The 15,394-nt window shown below is 38.1% G+C and overlaps 1 protein-coding gene across 3 annotated transcripts; it reads right to left on the bottom strand.

The window, feature by feature from the left end:
* Positions 1-427: 427 nt before the first annotated feature.
* On the bottom strand, positions 428-15,070 carry wdsub1 (WD repeat, sterile alpha motif and U-box domain containing 1). Of its 3 annotated transcripts, none has more exons than XM_056266929.1 (13): positions 15,012-15,070; positions 14,280-14,700; positions 13,864-14,051; positions 13,193-13,282; positions 13,011-13,104; positions 9,654-9,687; positions 9,493-9,533; positions 9,294-9,400; positions 8,413-8,427; positions 8,108-8,137; positions 6,156-6,335; positions 905-1,039; positions 428-822 (listed from the first exon to the last, which is right to left on the bottom strand). In XM_056266929.1, exons 2-13 carry the CDS (start codon positions 14,675-14,677, stop codon positions 671-673), a joined length of 1,464 nt encoding a protein of 487 aa, XP_056122904.1. In that variant the 5' UTR covers positions 14,678-14,700; positions 15,012-15,070; the 3' UTR covers positions 428-670. The 3 variants fall into 3 exon arrangements, with proteins under 3 accessions (XP_056122904.1, XP_056122903.1, XP_056122905.1); XM_056266928.1 differs by lacking the exon at positions 15,012-15,070 and adding an exon at positions 14,824-14,844; XM_056266930.1 differs by lacking the exons at positions 8,413-8,427; positions 15,012-15,070 and adding an exon at positions 14,824-14,844.
* Between the last annotated feature and the right edge of the window lie 324 nt (positions 15,071-15,394).

The raw sequence follows: 15,394 nt of genomic DNA, 5'->3' as shown, positions 1-15,394 counted from the left end.
ATCTGCACGTGACAACTACCATCACTTTGCTGATGGATGACGGCATGAACCTCCCATCATTGCCTAGTCTAGCCTGAAAACTAAGTTTTTTAATGCTATTTGACATTTATGGGAAGGTTTATGTTAGATTTTGTTGCTGATTTTAAATATGTTATGTAATTGTGAGTTCGCCAAGCAGTTTTTGAGATTTAAGAATAGGATTTGGTCTTGGATGCCCGAAATAGCTTCCCAGGAGGCGCTGCAAATATGGCCGCCGAGTGAACACACTTTCCTTGAAAGGGACTTTGGTGTAAACAAACAATGGTTATACTAGCTTAATGCTAATTCTAGTACTCATCTGAACCCGGTGTGGTGACAAATCAAGTCCTCATCGAAATTGGGTCTCTGTTAGGACCCCAAGCGATCCCATTGGCTCAAATTACTTTTAATAGGTACTCTCTTTAGCCCCTGATTACAATTCTAACAAAATAATGTTATGATAAAGCTGTTTGAACTACATTATAATGACTAATGTCTGTATTAGTTTGCTTATGTACCAGCATAGCATACAAAAACCCGATTATTAGCCTGGTATCTTAGTTTATGCATTCATTTGCACTTAACCTACATGTATTCACACACAGTGAAGTCTCACTCGCCTGACTTGATCTAGGGTCAGTATTATCAGAGCTCACTGACAAGTGGTCCATCGGAAAATGGCCATTTTCAGAGTGCGGTTGGGTGTCAGCAGGGTGGTCTGCAGGGGCAGGTTGGTCATAGGACTGGTACGGCTCTTCGTGCTGATCCAGCTTTCAATGGCCTCCCGTTCATATGAGTAGCCATCTGCAGGCAGAAAACAACCACAAAACGCTTAAACTCAAAACTAAATCTCCATCAAGCAGGTTAACACCTCTCAGACGCTCACCAGCAGCGATCACTGGGTCCTTCATGATCTCACGTGTGATTGGACAGAGGTACTCGTCGGGAGTGCCGTTAGAGACGGGTGCCATCTTCAAATCCTCGATCTTCTTCATGACTTTACTCCGCAGGCCCAGAGACTCTGAGAGAGCACAAGAACACTTCAACACATCCAATCACAGACAAGTGTGACGCTCAAGTACCCGTATCAATCCATCTGTGCTAACAGAACAGCGGTCTCCAATCCCAGTAGTGTCCCACTCTTCCTGTAAATGCTGGGAATAAATGTAGACATAATGTGCGGCACAGACAATATTATTGAATGTAAGAAAGCAAGGGAGGCAGTGCCAAAAAAAAATAAAAAAAATACTGTCCACCTCTTTTGCCTCACTTGAGCTCAGTGAATTGAGCACCTAAAGTGTAGCAAGAATGTATTGGTAATTACAAAATATAATATACAGATGAAAAGCAAGTGCCCTTATGATAACAAGGCAAGTGCCCCGCAAATCAACTTTAATGGAATTAAAAACTTCATACTGAAGTCCTCTGGTTTCATTTTACAGTTGATAATTGAGGTGCAAGATGGCACCAGCTGCATATGAATAAATGAGAGAGAGCATATGTCATTTTTTTAATTATTTATATATAATATGTTAATGCTTTGGCAACATTGTGATACACAGTCATGTTAATAAAGCTCATTTGAAATTGAAAAATTGAAATTGAGCACGCTTCTGTGGTGAGATACAAGAGACATGAAAGAAGCGACGGCCTCAAACACCCGGTTGAGCAGTCATTATACAGCGTTGCTATTGACGATGGTCATTATCGGGGAATAACTGACCTTAGAATGTCGTGACTGACCAATCTGAATCAAGCATTTCAGAGAGCTCACCCCCCCAACCCCCGATCTGGACTGGATCTACTCCATCTATGTTTTGATCATCGTTCTGAATCCGATCCGGACGTAGTCTTTGACAAAAACGTGATTTTCTCAGCTTTTTGTTCAAATTTTTTTTTTTTATGGGAAAAAAGGATGCATAAAGCTAGAATAAAAATTGTGTTCTTGTTTAAAAGCAGAGACTCTGTTCTTTCTTTTGATATACTGTATGTTCAGATATTCATCCAACAAAATATTATGTCTGGCAACTTTTTTTTTAAAGAACACTGGTGGGGAAGGAGTTACCAGTAAACAACTCAACCACTGGGACATCACAAAATTCTGTAACGTGAATAAAAATTAACTTCAAAATAAATGATGAATGACACTAAATTCTGATCCGTGCGTTATGTGGTTTTTAACTAACACAAAAGTTGGGCATTTTCCAAATAGATGTATAAAACAATTTAATAATAAATGTAAAAATCACACTATAACTTTATTTAGTTAAAAGAATGATTAAATGCCAGTTTCCATGGTCAGTTGCTGTTTCCCGTCGCCCTATATGTGCATATCATAAGAGACTATTTATATAGAGACATGCCACTTAGGAAAACTCGTAATGCCAAAGATGGCGGTTGTATGCACACACATGTCCCGCCCCTCCCGCTGGAAAGCCAATCGTCTGCTTTTTAACAGTCAAGCCGGGAAACATTTAAGCCTATCGTCTGGTTCCACTGACGCATGCGCACAGTTGAGGTTTGCGACCGCGCAAAATACGTTACTGTTTGAAAAGGCGGCAGATTTGATATGCAGTGTATGTGTGAGTTGTGTAATATCAGACATCAGAAGTCTTCCGCAGATTGATAGCGGCTCCCTGATGCCCGCAAATTAGTTCAAATCTCCCGGAATCTAGAGCGAGCGAGCAAGAGCTCGCACATACTGTGCTTCAAACTGTGTAGCGCGCGCACGACAGAGGGAGAGAATCCTTGCGCATGCCCGGAGGCGTTGCCAAGATGGCGGTCGAGTGGCATGACTTGCCTAAAAGGACTTTGATATCATACACTTGTCAAAAACGTTTAAATGTGATTAGTCTGTTTCTGTTAGTTCTGTCAACAATGTTATCTTTGCGACGCAAGGTTTTAAAACTTGTAATAGTGATTTGCGTGTTTGTGGAGTTGAGGAATTTGAAAATGGCGAAGCAAAGATCAATCAGTTGATACTTTAAAAAGCCTAAATTGGATATCCCAATTGTTCTGCACCAAGAAACCAAGTCTAGCAATGAATCCAGGTGATTCCTTTAACACAAACTGACACTTGATTATGAGTTGATCTCTGGTTTTAACCAGAAGTTCCGTCGTCTCAGACTAATATTGCAGGAGGACATGTAAAGGTAAGTACAAACATTTTCTCAATGTTATAGTTAAAAAATTTTATATAATGTTTTGACATACTTGTTAGAAAACTAGAAAGAGCCATTTTATGATTTGTTTAATAAGTCATGGCAACATATGTTTTTACATTACTTTAACTCATAAATATAATTTAAAGGCAGGGTGATTTTTTCCCCCCAAAACATTTGTTATGCTGGTTGAAAGTCTCTTCACATCCTGATAGCAATCACTAAGTTAAATGGTCTAAATGTATTTTATATGTACCTTTATGTATATATATTTATATATACACTACCGTTCAAAAGTTTGGGGTCAGTGAGAATTTTATTTTTATTTTTTGGAGGAAAGAAATCAATACTTTTATTTATCAAGGAATAATTAATTTGATCGAAAGTGACAGTAAAGACATTTATAATGTTACAAAAGTCTTTTGAACTTCCTATTCATCAAAGAATCCTAAAAAAAAAAAAAAACTGTACAACTGACAGACCAACAACTGTTTCAACATTGATAATAATAATAAATGTTTCTTGAGCATCAAATCCTCATATTATACTGATTTGTGAAGGATCATTTGACACTGAAGACACTGGTGATGCTGAAAATTCAGCTTTGATCACAGGAATAAATTACACTTTACTATATATTCACACAGAAAACAGCTGATTTACACTGGAATAATATTTAATACTATAACTGATTTTTGTTGTATTTTTAATCAAATAAGCGCAGCCATGGTTAGCAGAAGAGAATTCTTTTAAAAGTATTTAAAATCGTACCGACCCCAAACTTTTGAACGGTAGTGTATATAGTCAGTGGAAGATGTTAAATGCAATGTTAGAGTAAAATGTTCATCCAATCATTGCATTCGGTCAATATTCCGCGTTCACGCCATAACTACTGTAATTTGGAAGAGATGGAAACCTGTGACTTTATACTCGGAGCATTCGTGACTCGCATTTCTGCATTTTTCAATGGCAACACTATCAACGCCGAAATAAATCTGCAGCAGTCAGGTCTCGTCTCGTGCCGCTTTGCAAACTCTGCTGTGTGCGTTCATGTGTTTTGAAGGAGACGTGGCTTTGGAGCCGCTCTGAAGGGAGGGTGGGCTTTCATGCTTTCAAAGATAACTTGCTATTGCTAGCCGCTCCAAAAAATTGCCTACCCTACCTTTAAGCAATTTCAACTTTCTTTTATAAGTTATACGAGATTCAACTTGATTTTAAGTCAGTTTTAATATAATTTAAGTTGAAATACAGCTAATGTCATTCTACTTAATTTGAAGCAGCAACAGAACTTAAAGGAGAACTCCGGCGCAAAATGAACCTTTGGTCTAATTACACATTGTTACCTAGTCAACCGTTATCTGAGATTTGTTTTCATGATTATCGAATGTAAATAGTTTTATCTCTAAAAACAGTTTAGCCTATAAAGCTTGTATAACGCTAGTATATTGGGCATAGTGTAATGACAAATAAAAATCGCTTGTTAATACCACTAACAAGGCTGAAAATAGCCCCACACTAACACGGTAGCATAATGAGGGTCCCTACCTTCAAACCGAAGCATTGAGAACTTTGTCAGTGTCCAGACAGTTTAATAAGAAGATATTTTAAACATACAGTCAACTTCGCATATACAGGCAGGAGCCATCTTTGAAATACAGCCTTTACCAGTCGATCTACGAACGCCGATCCAAGTGTTCGCTGGTGAGAATGTGAAGGAGCTATAAGTTGTGATAAGGTGAGCGCGAACAGCAGGCTTGGATCGGCGTTCGTAGATCGACTGGTAAAGGCTGTATTTCAAAGATGGCTTATGCCTGTATACGCGAAGTTGACTGTATGTTTAAAATATCTTCTTATTAAACTGTCTGGACACTGACAAAGTTCTCAATGCTTCGGTTTGAAGGTAGGGACCCTCATTATGCTACCGTGTTAGTGTGGGGCTATTTTCAGCCTTGTTAGTGGTATTAACAAGCGATTTTTATTTGTCATTACACTATGCCCAATATACTAGCGTTATACTAGCTTTATAGGCTAAACTGTTTGTAGAGATAAAACTATTTACATTTGATAATCATGAAAACAAATCTCAGATAACGGTTGACTAGGTAACAATGTGTAATTAGACCAAAGGTTCATTTTGCGCCGGAGTTCTCCTTTAAGTTGAAACAAGTGACATTTTTTACAGTGTAGTTTTTATAGGTTGTCGCTTTGAAACTTTGAACTTAAAACTGCTGCGTTTCATTTTTTTCTTGGTAATTTTTCATACTCTAACCTCTTTTATGAAGGCTCACCCCTTGAACATTTCTGGCACTTTGCCTTCTCATTTCAGCAGCCCACCACACGCCAGGGCTCAAAACTATCTGCATCTGACTATACAGAGGTAACTGGACTGACTCATGTCCATTTCTGCCAATGTACTGCCTTCACAGTGGGCCGCAAAGGAATCAAGTCTGTTCAAATGTCATGCTAAATGAAATGGGGTGATTTTACGGTCACAGCGAGCTGGACATCGATTTATTTATTTTTTTACTTTTTTTTTCAGAAGTGCACATTAGGATGGGATTTCTTATGTAAATAGCTGCTGGTTTTAGGACCAAAGTGGAACTAATCAGCTTTAATGCACACAAACTCTTTTCTGGACACAACACGGGCAAGTGCTTTACATAACTCAACAAATCCCATGTTTACATTCCCCACAATCTCTAGGATTAGCTCTTATGTTGGCCACTTTTTCCATGATTTTTCCTTAAAAAAAAAAAACATGACCCAATCAAGATTTCCTGTTAGGTAATATATAAGGGACATGGTGAAATCCACGTTATTTTTATATAACTCCTCATGACATCAGCTGAGGTAACACTTAAAGGTCATTCCTGCAGTATTATTGACGTAAAGTCCAATCTAAATTGTGTACATCCAGAGTCTAAAGCAAGGTATGACACAAATACCAATATTGAGTAATGCGTGCTGTCATTTTACCAATGTGCAGCTCAGAGCTGAGGGTTTCCTTGGTGAGAGAGAGCAGCTCCTCTCCATCGATGTTATTGGATTTAAACACGTCGATCGCGGCCTCCAGCCCCTCCTCACGTAACCATGCCAACACATCTTCCTCAGACCACTCGCTCACCATCAGTCTGGAGTGTCCACATGACTTCCTTCCTGAGAGACAGCAACAGGACACATGTGTTACCTAGGTATGGGTCAATGACATGATCGCATGCTCTTTTCTTTGTCCCGTCTACTAATTTACTAAAAAGTGCAATTCATGTCAGAGCAAAAGCCTTGTGGGAAGCAGTGTGACATATATAATGCAGCTGCGCCTCCGGGTATTACAGTTTGATCCCAGACTTGAGGTTTTGTCTGTCCTGACCCCAATGTTTCCTGACTCATTTACGCTGTCTTGCCTAATAAAAGGCCAAAAATAAAACTTTAAAAAATGAATGCAATTCATACATACAGTACAATGACAGGCAAACACCTCTTCTATGAGGAGTTCATTCTTCATTTCTGAACTAAAATTAATTTTTGATGTTTTTCTGGAAGTTAAAAAGATACAACTGTCCTGATCATTTAATGATGATGATGTGAAAGATTAAAAGAACAATCTTATTTAATAATTTCTCAGAAAAAAACAATATTAACAAACCTATCTTACTGCATATTAATATTTGAACATTTAAAATGAAAATGTAGACTTTTTCTTAATGTTCCTTTTTTTGGTCATGAACATTCTTATACGTATCATCAAAACTAATGATGAAGATCAAGAGTGAATAGTTTATAAGAATGCAGGTCAACTCTTCTCTCGCTGCATCTAATGCATAAATCATGAGGTGGAATGTTCTACACCATGTATCCGCTCAGGATGCAGTCAGATCATTTGCAGTACTTTTGAGTTCCTAGTGCGTGCGAGATGTTATTTTGTTATTCATAATGTAGATCTCATCAGATTTCTTCCACACACAAGCAGTTAAACCAGTCGGAGTATGTAAAGCCCACTAGAGCTCACGGAGTGCACTGTGTGTTTGGACTGAATCTGCAGCTGTGATCCATCACCCCAGAGAAACTTCTGAAGGACGAGAGAGGAATACATCTCCTTCTCTTCCCTGTTTGTGTATTCGGTCTGACACTACACCTCTCCTCTGTCTCTGACTCACAATGAGTAATTATTGAACATGGTAGCAGTATTACATGCAGCTAGCGGTGTTATAACAATAGTGTGAGTGTTTTTTTGTTACATTTTCAACTTTTAGTGTATAATGTTTGCTGTTTGAGCTCTGCAACGTTACAAAGCACAAAGTTCACTCCATAAGGAGTTATTCTCTATATCAGTAAACTGTTTCTGAACTCTCTGAAACCCCGCGATAGTACTTGTCACAATATTCCTCATTTTAATAATTCCTGCCCAAGACATGTGCAAAAAAGGGGCAAGGCTTGGTCGAGTTGAGTAATATTGTGTTGAAACTCGCGGTTATGGTGAGAGGGCGTGACATTTCCGAAACGCTTGAAGCAGATGACCAATCACACCACACTATTACAGTCAACCAATCAGAGCACATTGGGCTTTTTGGAAGGAGGGGCTTCACAGAGAGAAACTAAAGAATGCAGATTGACAGACTGGGAAGAGAGGTGCTGCAACAATACAAAATATGTGAAAAACATTTAAGCAAGAGAACCTAGAACCTAGAACCTAGTCAGGTAAACCCCAAAAATAACCCCAAAAATAAAATCAAGACTTTTGTACAAATGGCATATGGCATAATTTATTATTTGGCAGACACTTGCAGTGATCTATTCAAGGTATACTTTTTTTTTTTATCAGTACAAGTGTTGCTAGAGCAAAGTTTTACCACTTGAGCTTGCAGGTGTAAACAAAATAATTCATAAAAAATATATATATATATATAAATAATGGTCTGGATTTCTCTTACCTTCACTGCTGGAAACTGAAGCAGCTTCATCTGAAATGAGGAACACAAGAACAAGTATAACTGAACAATAACATTTTTAATATAAAATGTCTATATTATGTTATACTGGATTGATCTCTTGAACTTCGTAAGAGGAGTAAACACAAGCTTTAGCAGTGTATCAGAACAATACAAACACTGCTCAGTTTGTATTTTTGTTGTCAAGTGTTTAAGTGTTTATTTTTTGTGCCCTGAAAGCCAGAATGTGCACACTGTCTGCTAGTTACAGACTAAACAAACAATAAAAACTGGTAACACACACTCACCAGGAAAAGATTTGCCTTCAGTTTCAGGAATCACACAGGGGGAAATGACAAGACAGAAAAAGCAAACAATCATCTTGTTGCACAAACAATAATTTTTATCATTCATAAAACAAATACTTTGTAATTTGCACTCTCTGTGTATGGATCATTCCTACTCTGCAGTATTTTCATACCAGCATTATCTCTTTCAATATACTGTATAAAATATGTTTCACATTTTTTATGATGCATCCACCTCAAAATAAAAATTGTCATCATTTCTTGCCCTTATGTCATTCCAAAAGTGTATGACTTTCTTTCTTTTGGCGAACACAAAAGAAGATATTTTGAAGAAATGAGTGACTAAAGAGTTTTGGGTTCTCACTGACTTCTATTGCATGGACAACATTTAAAAAATGTTTTTATTGCATATCAACATATTAGAGCTGCACAATTCTGAATCAATTCAGAATCAAATTTTGTTTGCAATACAGACCACAATTCTCCTACGATTCTGTATGGATAACTAAACAAAATAACAAACTGTTCATTGCTGCAATCTATTTAAAAATATTGAATTCATTTGAATTAATTGTTTGTTTAAAATATAGGTTGAAATGAATGATTCAATAACTCGCTCACGAAGACTTCACTTGTTTCATTTGGGTTTCATTACAGGATGAATCAGCGTTTTTGAATGAATCTTATGAATGAACGATTCAATGATAAATACATTTTATAACAGTCACTTGTCTCCACCTACTGGTGTAGCGACGTAATTGATACAAGAGTCAAGCTGGCATAGAAATACTTCCATAAACGAAAGCATTTGGAGATGGGTTACAGAGTGTATAAAGTACTGTATAACAGGACTGACCCGTATTCATTGTAAATGAACCCACCCTGAGCACTGCTGCCATCCTCTACCTTCCAGATATTAACGCTTTTGTCCATGGAGCCGGTGGCGATGAGAGGGGCCGTGGGGGAAAAGGCACAGGCCGTCACATACCTGCCCAACAGGAAGAGACCGACCGACAGGGTTCAGGGTTCAACAACTTAAACTGAGAGTTTAGACCTCAGAAATCATGACTCAGAACTCACCTGTCATGCTGGTTAAGTGTGTAAAGTAAGATGCCTTGGTTCTGCAAAGTAGACCTCATTGTTATAAATGTTATGCTACAGACATCCAAGTGGGCTGAGCTGTCAGTCATCTTTTATATTTATTGGTTGGACAGAAAATGATGAATATGAATGAGACTCACAGCTTGATACACAGTCACGGTCTTATCCACCGATCTGTGGGAAAAGAGAGAGTGACATTTAAAAGGCATGAGTCAGACGAGCTCTCCATGGCCTTTATGTGCAGTAAAACTGAGCTTGTCTGCCTGCTGACACATAGTGGATGAAAAATCCATTTCATCAGAGATTATTAGCAAACAGACTTCAAGACCAGCGCTCATCTATCATGGTGTTCTTCTCTCTGCTGATGTCTGTGATTACACAGCACCATCCAGTGGAAAACAATGGAACTGCAAGGCAGGATCTATATACATTTAGATTATCTGCATTTATGAATTTGGCAAATTCATTTATGCAGACATGTGTGTTCATCTCTTGAATGCAATGTCCAATCAGAGGTGTTTAAGTCACAATCCATTGACCGCACAAAACGCCTGAGTTTTTTGTTCAGTGATGAGTTCTACCTGTTCTCGCAAATCCTCCCATTAAAGGGTTAGTTCACCCAAAAATGAAAATTCTGTCAGTAATTACTCACCCTCATGTTGTTCCAACCCCGTAAGACTTTCGTTCATCTTCGGAACACAAATTAAGATATTTTTGATGAAATCTGAGAGCTGGATCACTCCTCCATAGGCTTCTTAAAGGGGTGGTTGATTATGATTTCACTTTTCTAACTTTAGTTAGTGTGTAATGTTGCTGTTTGAGCATAAACAACATCTGAAAAGTTACAACGCTCAAAGTTCAAAGCAAAGGAAGATATTTGCTTTTAACGAAATTGCTTTTTAAGGACTACAACAAACGGCTGGAAGGGACTACACCACATTCCTCCAGGGTTAGTGACATCACTAACCCTAGAATTTACATAAACCCCGCCCCCTGAACACAATTTATAGATGATCAAGACAGAATACGAGTCTCTTGAGTCTCCATCTTTATCTGATTCCGGTTTGAACATAAAAGGCTAAAAGTTTTTGAAATTTTCAGTGCATGTGTGTGTGAGGTAAAAGGACACAAGCTTGAAGCTCCGCCCCCTGTGCTGAGAGCAGCAGCTCATTTGCATTTAAAGGGACAGACACAAAAACGGAGCGTTTTTACTCACACCCAAAAAGTGACAATTTTAACATGCTATATAAAAATATCTGTGGGGTGTTTTGAGCTAAAACTTCACATACACACTCTGGGGACATCAGAGATTTATTTTACATCTTTTGAAAAGGGTATTATACCACCCCTTTAAGGGATCGAAACTGGCCGGCTCAAAAGTTATGAAAGACATCGTTAAAATAGTCCGAGTGACTACAGTGGCTCAACCTTAAGTTTATCAAGCGACGAGAATACTTTTTGTGCGCAAAAAACAAACAAAAAGAACGACTTTATCTACTCTGTAAGGCCGTGATATTTCACGTAGTGAAACTACGCAAAGCTTCTAGGTTGTACGTCACGCATCACACACAGTGAGCCTACGTGTGACGTGCAACCTTTGGTGCAACCTAGAAGCTTTGCGTAGTTTCACTACGTGAAATATCACGGCCTTACAGAGTAACGTTAGTTGAATAAAGTCGTTCTTTTTGTTTGTTTTTTGCGCACAAAAAGTATTCTCGTCGCTTGATCAACTTAAGATTGAGCCACTGTAGTCACTCGGACTATTTTAACGATGTCTTTCATAACTTTTGGGCCGGCCAGTTTCGATCCCTTAGAAGCCTATGGAGGAGTGAGACAGCTCTTAGATTTCATCAAAAATATCTTAATTTGTGTTCTGAAGATGAACGAAAGTCTTACGGGGTTGGAACAACATGAGGGTGAGTAATTACTGACAGAATTTTCATTTTTGGGTGAACTATCCCTTTAACAAACAAAGATAGGGTGCAAGTAAGTGAATCATTATGCAGTGTGTAGACAACTTTATTGATTTTAATGTAATGTTGTGAGATGGCGAAGTGAGATGAGTGACAGCTTTTTAATGATTGTAAAGTGAGCGCTCTTTCGAGGTTGTCTATCCATTGAATAACAGTATTGTTTTTCATGCTGCTAAGAGGACCGATGGCCAATACATGCTGCAAAGTTTTGGAAGTGACATCTACATATAAATGCAGGATTCACTCTCGAAATTGAAATTGACAAAATGATAACTAGTCTGGGACAAAAAATATGGCATGTCTTGATACTCGCAATGTTAGTGCAGAATAATAGATTACTAGAAAAATATTCATATCAATATATTTTTTTAATTCCATTCCAATTATTTGTTAAAGTAATGACTAAAATGTCTGTACTGTACGTTGCTATATTTGTTATGGTGGAGCCGTTGCTACACGTCACATCTGCACTTTACTGGAGAACCCGCACTCATTTCACATACTCAGAGATTTGATTCTTAATTGACCATCTCACAGTAAAATTAAAATGTTAAGTTTTAGTTCAAGTAAATGTTTAATTGTTCATCTGACTACTAAAATTAAAATGTGAATTTTTAATAAACTTGTAGCTAAAGTTCAGGTAAATGTTTATTTGTCCATCTAATTAATAAAATAAAAATGTATGACTCTGCAAAAACACAGACAGTGATGCATGTGCAACAACAATAATGTGCATAGTTCTGATCGACTGTCTTAACATAATTGAACTTTTTCTTAATCACCATATAGTTAGTTTCTATTAATATTGAAGGCTATATGCTTAATATGTAGCTCTGTTTTACACATTTTGCATCAGGGGTCCCTGCTCCATGTCTCTATCGCCTAAGGGGTCCTTGCCCTGAAAAATCTTGACCCCTATTCTAACATAAAGTAAGTAACTTTTTTGCTCCGGCATGTATGGTGTGAGAGTGGCATAGGTTAGATGTCACAATGAGCGAGAAAGGTTGACATGGAGCTGCTAAATCTCGATTCTCTAGGCCTAGGGAATCACCCGAGGAGATCACGCCAAACAGAGGAGAGCCTCCAGGCAAAAATAGAACTCGTGATAAAACAAGAATCAACATTGGGTTGGCTTTTCGTAGATGGCGAGAACTGAGAGATTTGAAATGTTGTAAGAGCAAAGCGAAGATGAAGATTTTTTTTTTTTTTAAGGAAGTACCATGTCTATTAATCAGTATAGCTAAAGTAACGTCTTCAGCTAGTCAGCTTGAGATCCTTTCCATCTAAACTGGTAATATCACTTAAGCCAAGTAGTGTTTTATGAACAGTAAACCGTAATCATCCGCACAACCAAAACAATGTTCTTCTGCAAAATGCATGCAGTTTTGTTTTGAACCGCTAGAGGACCGAAAGTTACATAGTGTACCTTTAAATTAAAGGTGATGTTAATTTCTCTTTGTTAATAAAATACTTTTTGTATTGAAGTAAAAAGTGGTTGTGTGTGTGTGTGTGTGTGTTACTGACCCTGACACCAACATCTGTCCATCAGCAGAGTAAGCACAGGACAGAACCGGAGCAGACTGACCCGCCAGAGTGTGAGCGAGCTGCATCTTAATGCCTGTGGATCAACATACATCATTAATCACACACATTCACTAAATACACAGACAGAGAAGGAAGACAAAGCCAGGTATCAGATGTGCTACCTGCAGCAGACAAAAGAGAAACAATCCATATCTTCAACAGACTGTCCTGTCCACATGAGGCCAGATGAAACTGAACACAGCCATCTGTGCCTGGGAAAGACAGACAGAGAGAATTCATCATTTACTTTTATTAACAAGTCATTCATCTTCAGAACATCAAAAGAAATATTAGGAAAGCTATTTTGAAACTATTTAGCAGATTGGCAAAGCTAAGATAGTAAAAACTTAAAGTAATCAAGTTACAGTCTAGTTACCCTTTTGAAAAAGTCGCTAGTATCGTTCAAAAGTTTGGGGTTGGTAAGATTTTTTTTTAATGTATTTGAAAGAAGTCTCTTATGCTCACCAGGGCCACATTTATTTGGTCAAAAATACAGTAAAACAGTGATATTGTGAAATATTATTACAATTTAAAATGACTGTTTTCTATTTTAACACATTTTGAAATGTAATGTATTCCTGTGATCAAAGCTATTTTTGTGGAAATTGTGGGACTGAAATAATTGGTGAATTCTATATTTCAATAAACTAAACTGTACAGTTCACATTTAAATACAAATCTGACAATGAATCTATATTTAGTAGAGTGTGTCTGATTATTTCTTAAGCTCGCTCAGATACAGCAATGTAGTATTTGGTAACTTGTCGTAATAATTCAAATCGAGGAGTCCTACCCTTCATTATCTGAGGAGCAAACTGACAGCAGGAGACCCCGAGGTCATGGGCGTTCTTCTCCGCATGGAGATGGTTCATATCCAGGTCCCACAGTCGCAGGTCACCATATGTGGAGCCGGTGACAAACAGCTGACCGCAGGGAGTGAAAGAGCAGGCCACTATACTGGTGTCAGTCACCGCACCAGTCCTAAACATCACCATACACAAGTGTCAATCAAACAGTTTGGTCTGGGGCAGTGCAAAATAAATATATTGTCTATACCATCATACAAAAAGATAGGGTTGTTCACTAAACAGTGGACATTGGATATCTAGACCAGTAATGGAAAGTTACCAATTATACTAATTGTATAAAATAGTAATTTGCAGTAATTTTTTTTACTACAGACAGAGATACAAAACACAAGTGATGTACCTGCGCAGTGTCCTGGAGGTAAATTCCCACAGTGCGATGGTCCCATCGGACCCTCCTGACACCAGGTAAGATGAATCTGGAGAGAAGGCGCACACCCTCACCGGACTCCGGCCCGGATGCTCCAGGATGGCCTCGATCTCTCCGGTGTCCATCGACCACACCACGGTGGTGGCATCGGTGGAGCAGGAGGCCAGGTATTGACCGCAGGCGCTGAAGCAGCAGCAATGGACTCCGTAGCCGTGCCCGGTCAGCGGGGAGAAGGGCAGCTCGCTGAAGTCTCGGCTGGAGTAAACACACACGCTTTTGTCCGCGGAGCAGGTGGCCAGCAGTGAGCCGGAGAAAGCACAGCAGTTCACATCATCTCGATGACTTTGTAAGGTGCAGATCAGAGACACCATGTTTATGTATTGTTGTCGTGTCCCTTTAAATACACAACAAGAGGAAGTCACTTAATGGACAACACAACATACTGTAACTCACATTTAACCTTTCTAACTCTAAAAGCGAGACACATAATTTAACAAACTTCCTTTTTCCACTTCACCTTTTTATTCAATTGTTTAAACAGACGGGGAAAAACGTGTTTAATAGCTCTGAAGTCACTCCCTGACAATATCCTTCCTAACATTATCAATTATCATGTTTAATAATCTAGTGTTACATTCAAATATATTTTATGTATTTTCATTGCTTATGTTTGTGTTATAATATAAGCGGTGTTTGTAGACGTACCTTCTGCGCACACTTCCTGGTTCTGTCACGTCACTTTCAAACCACGTGGTTTTTGTTTACTGTGGCGCGTTTAGGTTTGTCACTTTATCGGATTAGTTTAAATATATGCATGTACTTTATTTTACGTGGAACCCTTTTCACTTTTTATGAACTTATTTGTACACGTTAATGTATTTTAATTCAATAAAATGCAAATAACTATGTAATTATATATAATAATAACATTTAATTATTATGAATAATATAGCCTAGGAATGCATAATGTTATATTTGTTCTGTTTCTTTGTTCTGTTGAACACAAAAGACGATATTTTGAAGAATGTTGGTAACCAGTTGATGGGCCCCATTGATATCCATAGTCTGAAAAAATATATACTATGAAA

The sequence above is a fragment of the Rhinichthys klamathensis genome, unplaced genomic scaffold (assembly GCF_029890125.1).
Source record: "Rhinichthys klamathensis goyatoka isolate OS25496 unplaced genomic scaffold, OSU_Roscu_1.1 h1tg000254l_1, whole genome shotgun sequence".
NCBI classification, from domain to species: domain Eukaryota; kingdom Metazoa; phylum Chordata; class Actinopteri; order Cypriniformes; family Leuciscidae; genus Rhinichthys; species Rhinichthys klamathensis.
This window is presented reverse-complemented; position numbering and strand designations above follow the sequence as displayed.

Excerpts from the sequence above, each read along its gene's own strand:
- wdsub1 (XM_056266929.1), bottom strand. The coding sequence starts at position 14,677 with ATGGTGTCTCTGATCTGCACCTTACAAAGTCATCGAGATGATGTGAAC. Across the intron at positions 9,534-9,653 it reads CCGTGACTGTGTATCAAGCT|AACCAAGGCATCTTACTTTA; the intron begins GTGAGTCTCATT and ends TCTACTTTGCAG. Across the intron at positions 1,040-6,155 it reads CAGCTCTGAGCTGCACATTG|AGTCTCTGGGCCTGCGGAGT; the intron begins GTAAAATGACAG and ends GTGCTCTCTCAG.